Source organism: Ricinus communis, chromosome 2 (assembly GCF_019578655.1).
Source record: "Ricinus communis isolate WT05 ecotype wild-type chromosome 2, ASM1957865v1, whole genome shotgun sequence".
Taxonomy (NCBI): domain Eukaryota; kingdom Viridiplantae; phylum Streptophyta; class Magnoliopsida; order Malpighiales; family Euphorbiaceae; genus Ricinus; species Ricinus communis.
The window spans coordinates 12,640,618-12,648,222 of record NC_063257.1 but is presented as its reverse complement, the minus strand read 5'-3'; the positions used below and the strand labels follow the sequence as shown (position 1 = coordinate 12,648,222).

General features: G+C 36.6%; 2 protein-coding genes across 2 annotated transcripts; one reads left to right on the top strand and one right to left on the bottom strand.

The window, feature by feature from the left end:
• Positions 1–1,317, top strand: LOC8281297 (NAD(P)H-quinone oxidoreductase subunit N, chloroplastic). Its single transcript, XM_002532884.4, has 4 exons — positions 1–535; positions 629–745; positions 827–912; positions 1,022–1,317. The coding sequence occupies exons 1-4, from the start codon at positions 125–127 to the stop codon at positions 1,086–1,088; spliced, it is 681 nt and encodes a 226-aa protein (XP_002532930.1). The 5' UTR covers positions 1–124; the 3' UTR covers positions 1,089–1,317.
• On the bottom strand, positions 1,256–7,020 carry LOC8281301 (sister chromatid cohesion protein SCC4). Its single transcript, XM_002532885.3, has 12 exons — positions 6,604–7,020; positions 6,311–6,452; positions 6,093–6,209; positions 5,474–5,975; positions 5,008–5,046; positions 4,797–4,918; positions 4,169–4,315; positions 3,861–3,950; positions 3,616–3,740; positions 2,910–3,115; positions 2,003–2,127; positions 1,256–1,881 (listed from the first exon to the last, which is right to left on the bottom strand). Exons 1-12 carry the CDS (start codon positions 6,966–6,968, stop codon positions 1,693–1,695), a joined length of 2,169 nt encoding a protein of 722 aa, XP_002532931.2. The 5' UTR covers positions 6,969–7,020; the 3' UTR covers positions 1,256–1,692.
• Positions 7,021–7,605: the final 585 nt, after the last annotated feature.

Below are 7,605 nucleotides of genomic sequence, written 5' to 3'. Positions count from 1 at the left end.
TTATCTTGTTTCTCGACCATCCAACTCAAACCCACACACAGACACTACTTCTTGGCCCGACTCCTCCTAGCCTTCTTCTCATGACCACCTTCTTCAACACCCATTGAGAAAAAGAAAAAGAAAAATGGCGGCAGCCACCTGCTTGCAACACGTGGGCACACCAGCCTGGACCAATCTCCAGCAGCAGAACTCAACAAGCTACAGCATGGTAGCAAGAATGACAGGAAAGAAGAACCTGAAGCTGCTGGGATTGGGAACATCTAAAAGTAAAAAAAGGGCTGTTGGAGTAGTTAGGTGTAGTGGGATTGGGATAGGAGACTTCATAGGAGGAGACCTTGTGAAGTTTGATTTGGAACAATGGCTATCAGATGTGGAAGAGCATAAAGCCCTTGCCATTTACACTCCTCATGAAGGTGGTTACGAGGGTCGTTACTTTACCCGCCTGAGATACCAGGGTTACTACTTCCTTGACCTCACTGCTCGTGGCCTTGGTGATCCTGAGACGACCCTTACCAAGATTCATCCCGTTTGCCCTGTAGGTTTAAAGTTAAAAAACAATAGCAGTTTATTAATACATACTGATAACATATGCCATTCTTGGGTTCTGATAAACTTGGTGCTTTTGCAGGCTCATGTAGGGAAGCAGCCAATAGCAAGGTGGTACTTTCCACCAGAAGTAGATTACAGGCTTGCTGCTCTGCCTCCGGATGCCAAAGGACTTGTTGTCTGGATAATTGAAGCCAAGGTGAACTGAACTATACTGAAGTTAATTTCATAAATCATGCAGGTCCTTGTTCTGTCCTTGACCGTAAATATATCTGTGCAGGTTCTGTCTAAAGCCGAGCTACAGTTTCTGGCATTGCTTCCGTCGCTTCGGCCTAAAGTTAGGGTCATTGCTGAATGTGGGAACTGGTAAATTTTTTTCATTCCTGACTATCCTTCACCTGCAGATTTTCAGCCCAATGCGTCTTTCGCCCTTGCGCATGACATAACTAACTTTTTGAGGTTATGCAATTCACAGGAGAAAGGTCATGTGGAAGCCGCTCAAAGAAATCGCAGGACTTACTGCAGAGGCCAAGCTTGATTAACTAGTTAATCTTGTACTTCTGCTCTAATCTTTCCAATTACCTACAGGGACCCTGCTGCAATGTTGTAAAGAAGAGGATGAAGCTCATAAAGGACGCATTATCCATTAATCCTGCAACTTGCACAAAATTGAGAGGAATACTTCATTAATTGCCATTGTAAAATTATGTTCATAAAAATCAATAATTGTTATTTGATTACGTATAACACCTATGCAGTTACATTGTCTGACTAAGGTCCATAGTTTTACATAGTAATGCAATGTCTTTTCCGATGGTGGCTTTTCAGTTAACAATGGCTTCAAACTTGATCATCCAGTCCATACTTGTCTGCACAACATAAAAGAGCTTGCACACTGATCAAAGCTTCAAATTGCCAAGTCCAAAACAACTTGAATGTCACAACAACAGCGGTGGTGACTGGACATCTCACTTCAAAACTGTACACCAAAGTAATGTGAAGGACATAGTGCCTTGCCGGAAATGTAAATATCATTGGTTGTATTGGATGCAGTGTTAGCGTCGATCTGGTATAAGCTTAAATGTCCTACCTTCCACTTTACCAATCAAAATAAATATATACGCAAAAGCCTAAAAACTCAAAAAACTAAATCCTTCTTTTTCCACGTCTACGATTATCCAAATCAAGTAGTCTTGACGATGAAGAAGTCGGTAATGGAGTAGATAAACCAACAGATTCTGGAATGTCTAGATTGACTCTCATGGCCTGATTTTCCATGGCACGCTTCACATCAAACTCCTGAAATTGCTTAATTTCAAGCCTAGCTTTGTCAATCTGTACAGAGCATACATAAAAAATAACTTGTGAGTGTCGGTCAATTTGAACAAGATGTGTTGTTAACTTGCTTTTTCTTGCCATAAGGCCATAAATAAAGGACTACAACAAATTGGCATACCAGTTCAATATGATGAATGGATGAATATGCATCAGAAAGTTTCTTTTGCAGTTCATCGGACTTTTTCTTTCGATATTCCTCATTCTCCATTTCATTTCCAGTCTCACCTAATCCTTGATATAAATCTGTGGGAGAAACAACAGTATAACCAATATGAAATGAGTGCAACAATAGTTCTAGATGAACTCTGGGCAAGGTAATAATATCTTCAAAATATGTCAGGTCAAAACTCAGGCGGTCCTTGTATTTGATTATGGAGAAAAGAATGATCGCTTAATTCCTGATTAAAATTACTTGGCCAATTCGAGACATCAATTTTTCTTGAACGAAAGGAAAGGAAGAACAGAAGATGTATTCTAATTCATTTGCATCTCTTGGTTAAATAGCAAATCCTAGCTCTTAAAAGTCATGTTAATTCACTATAAACCAGAGAATTGATTCTCCAAGAACTGCATTATGAATCACCAAAATGAGATGTCATAAAATTTAGTTTATTCAACTGAACTATGTTTCGAGCTAATGGAGGTGGTTCCATAAGTTTCTCGGTTTCTTTTATTTTTGGCAGCGGAGACATTCCCCATAATGGTTCGTTAGCAAAGTAGTAGAGTTGATAAGAAAAAGTAGCATTACTTGATTCAGTCACATCATCTCCAGAAGTAAATATATGTTACCTTTCAGTCACATATCCAACAAAAAGTGGCTATGAACTGTCATTCTATAACATGCTTATGTATCACGAGCATAATAAACAAAGTGGAAACAAGTACAAAAATACCTAATGCGTATGTGCACACTAGAAGTACAAGTTAGCAGTGAAAATCTCTATTATTGTTTTATAATATCATTAATGTACTTCAAAGCTGAGTAGACCTGGTTGGGAAAAATGGTTCAAGGGCAAGATAAATACCTGTCAGGACGGATAGCACCCAGATCTGAGTTGGGATATCAGAAAGCTTCTTTGACAATGTGAGGGAGGATCTTAAAATCTCTCTGGCTTGTACAGTATCATGCAGGGCAAGTGCCAAATGCCCAAGGATGGTTAAATACTGAGCAATAAGTTGAAGGTTCCCCATGCTATTATGTGCAATCTGCAAACCTTTGGCAAGCCGAGCTCTGCATAAGATGTCATTCTTTTAGAACAAGCAGAGAGAGGGATAGGAAATTTCATAATTAACTTCATCCACAGCCAGTGAAGAATTCTGCAAGCAAACCTTTTACATTATGTTCGTGCCTTATTAATAAATTAATTTTCCTTTTCTCCTTACCCTTTTCTATTAAGGAAGCCTAACTCGAATTACTTCCAGTCATCATTTCATACTTTTGGGATTATGAATCAGAAAGTAAAAGAGAGTGTTCATCTTGTACTTCTCATGCCACTTTTAGATCTATTCATGCAGAGGGTATAGAGAGAAAAGGAAGAATTACACTGCCTACAAAATCCAGACAGACCTTCCAGTGTAAGACAAACAGAAATCAGACAATGGAAAAAGTAAAAACTAAAACACTGCAGAAAACACATTGAATTGGGTTAGATCCATATAGTAGTCAAGCATCTTCCAGGTTTGGAACAAAATGACCGTACAGTAAAAGTTAATAAGATCTCAAGTACATACCGTGCTTCTTCATACTCGTCTTGCCTCATCAATAAAAGACCATAAGAAAAAAGGACACTTGCTTGCTCTCGAACTCCAACAAAAGAATCCTTCATTCTGTAAATTGGTCCGATCAAATCAAGTGCCTGTAGGCAAAGAGCAGCATCATAAATACTGAACAAAGAACTTTATAACACATGAAATTAAATTATCAGTTATCAACGGGATTTATTTAATTATCGATATCCAAGAACTAAGGACTCAACCTGTGATGATGATTCAGCATCACCTATGCAGAAGTAAGAGACAGCTGCGTAAATTTGGCACATAGCTTGCATTGATTTGCTTTCTGTTAGCTAAACATAAAATAAGCACAAGCTCAAAAAAATACAATGAACCTCCACTTGCTTAACAGAATAAACACTGAAAAGTAGAAAAAAATAGATTGTGCATATTATTAAAGTGTTATGCACTGTGTATCACCCCTAAGAATTATTATAAACGCTCAACTGGCAAAGTGATTAGTAGTTAAACAATCTATCATTAGCTGTTTGTGAAAAATTAAACAACATACCTTTGCTGCTTCAATATAATGAAAAGCTGCTTCACCATAACACCCAACAGAATGTGCATATTGCCCTCTAAGCATCTCGATAACACTCTCACAGGCCTGTAAAATTGTGGGAAAGCGAAGGAACCAGTCTTTCATTTGCACTAGTGCCTGAAAATAAAAACACTTTGTTTAGTATTTTAATATCATACAACTACAAAGAAAAAAAATACCCAGGTAGACTTGGCAGCCCAAGGGCAGGGAAAACAACTGACAAAAATAACTCCCAAGCTAAAATGGACTAAGCTCGGCAAACTTTTTGCAACCTCTCTTACTTAGACAAGTTGATCAAAATGAATTTAAGGTAAACTCACGATCAACTATGCAACAAATGAAGCTCCATGCAAGATTATAGACACATGTCTCATATTTCGTAGGGCATGAGTTTGAGTTACATGCGTAAAACTGCTTGACATGTGGCATATTCTAGCCTCCCAGATCCCCAATGCTAAAAATTCTATTGAATTCTAAGGTTTAACAAGATGAGAAAAGAACTGAAAAGTTCATCATGCAATCTTAATGCAACAAAAACATATTATACCTTGATTTAACATGTACAAAATAGTGCAGGAGGCATACCGTTGTCACTTACCTCTTGTGCTTCTACAAATTCAGACCGTGTGAGCTCCACGGCCACTTTGTTTTCAAGAAACTGCATTATAAGCATTAAATAGACACCAGCCATCCAGATGGCAGAGTGCCGCAAATCCACTTCTGCAATAAATAAAATTCCAGATAGCTCATATAGTAACATAAATTACTGAAACCATTTTGACAAAGCATAATGAAAAATTGAAGCTAACCTCTAATACCATCAGTAATTCCAAGCTTCACTAGCTCCACTGGTAAAAAAAATGGCTATCAGATTTCTGAACTGTGCATGTGACTAATCCTTATGTGGTAAATGTATGATAGAAATAATACTCACCGCTTAGCTAAAGTATAACTGCAATTTAACAATCTAAGCATAGAGATAACTGATGTCCCAGAAAAACCGCATGTCCCAGAAAAACCGAGACAATCTAAAACCTAAAGAAATCTAACAATACAAATTGATGCTTATTAGGAGTCTGTAGTTCGCTATAACAAAAGAAGGTTTGCTATTTGAATATAGTTATGTGCACATCTACTTTGGATGCCTAAGCAGGAATGTGTAAATACAATTTAGGGATAAGAGGTGATGCATATAATTTAATCAATTCACAGACTACAACTGAATAGAAGGCATGAGAAATCAAATAGAACTTTGTCTTAATACAAAAAACCAACCTTGAATAGTTTGCATTCCAGATTGAATGCGCTTGGCGCACTCTTTAAAAAGTCCCCGTGGACGGGCAAATATGACCATCATAAGATCAACAAGAGCATACACAGCACTTTTCGGCAACCATTCCCCGTCAATAGGTGGTGGTGCCAGAACTAGCTTATCTTGTGATGGGCCTCTTGCATTTCCAAAATATGCAGATTCCAGAGATTGTTCAGAAAATGATGTGGATTTAGTCATATTTGTAAGTTGCTGTTGAATTTGGCCATACTTCGAGGACAGCAATGACCTGTCTCTGTTGGGCAGGTCAGACCTGGAGAGACTTTGATTTAGGGCATTAAGTTCATTATTCAGACGCTGTATTTCACGCATTTTCTGTAAATCAGCCTTCATAGCTGCATCCAACTTGTCAACATGTTGAGTAGCATTCTTGTAATCACAGATGCGAAGTTGATAAAAAATGTGAAGGAGCTCATTATAGAACATTAAACCTAAGCATTGTTCTCTCTTCAAATAAAAAGTAATCAACAATGAGTAAACAGAAATTAATTTCAAGACATGATTAACTACAGCAGAGCAAGTACTACAATAAAAGAAATTAATGGAAAAGAAAAAGAAACATACTCTCTCAGGACCCAAGGCATCCCAAAGGTGATCACATCTATGAAGAGCAGTCTGAACTAAATTATCATCACACCATTGCATAAGATGGACATGTAGAACAGAAGTTGCAAAAAACATCTGTGCGACAAGGAAGACACGCCATAACATTTTTGTTATAACAACGGACCCACAAGCATAAGGGTAGCCAAAAAAAACAAAAAAAAAACTAAAGACCAAACCTGTAATTCAGGATAGCAAATTTGGGTTGCCAATGAATACCCAGATTCCAAAGCAGAGATAGCAGAGTGATAATCCCCTTCAATAATTAAAGCATTAGCTAGCTGTGAATTGAAGTTGCAAGACCATAATCCAACTGATACCCTAATTTACATAGACAAAAGATAAGTAAGCTGAACTGAATTTTCGCAAAATCCATAATTTCATTTCTTTCAAGGTACCGTTTTCTTTTTTCTCTTTTCTTTTCTCTTGCAACTATAAGCTTTTAACCAAATCCACAAACTAAAGTACATACTCAGGAAAAGTGGAATTAGTGAGTTCAAGGGCCTTAGAAATAATCTGTTTCTGAGGAGGAATTGCACCCACTAAATGATAACACTGACTCAACAAGCTGTAAGTACGGCATTTCAACTCGAAGCAGGAAGGAATGGATTTGAGAAGCAATTGAGATCGTTCGAGATGGGATTTAGCTTCAGTGACATTATGAGTGTGTTTGAGAAGAAGAGTGGCAATGCGAAGACGGGTTTTGACTTCGATTATTGGTAGAAATGAGACTTGGGTCTGACAGATTGCTTCAAGACACTTCACTGCTTTTCCTATTTCTCCTTTTTTCTCCTCGTTATCTGCTAATCCCCATAGTCCTTCTGCTACCGCTTCCATGTCTTCTTCTTCCTTTCTTTCTCCTCTTCTCCTTTTACTTTTCTTTCAGTTCTCAATTAGTTTATACAAGGGAATAAGGTTAAAATTGGCCCCTATACTTTATGATCAGTTCAATTTTACCCTTTTTGACCTTTTGGCCTTTTTAATCCGAAATTTTGTTATTTTGACTTAAATTATCCTTACGTGAAAAAGTGAGCATCACCCTTCCTTAAGGAATTTAAAAAAATAATTATTTTTCTTACATGAAATAAAAATAATAATTTACTAATTCTTAAAAAATTATTTTATAATTTCAAAAAATTTAAATACATAATTGAAAAATTAAAAAACTTTTTAATTTAACTTAATAACTAAAATTGATTTTAGATAAATACTAAAATTTTATTTTTGAATAATAGTCAAAATTATTAATTTGGCCATTTTTAGCAACTCACTTTATTTTATAAAGATGGGTTACACTCTTTAAAATGGAGTAATTTGAATCAAGAAATAGATTTCGAATTAAATTGATCTAAAAAGTTAAGAAGGATTAAATTGAATCTTACTAAAAGATTGAGGAGCTAAACTGAAACTTATTCCTTATACAAATAATTGAAATAACTTAGGCCTTCTTCCTATCATTTTTGTTTCTATTTTT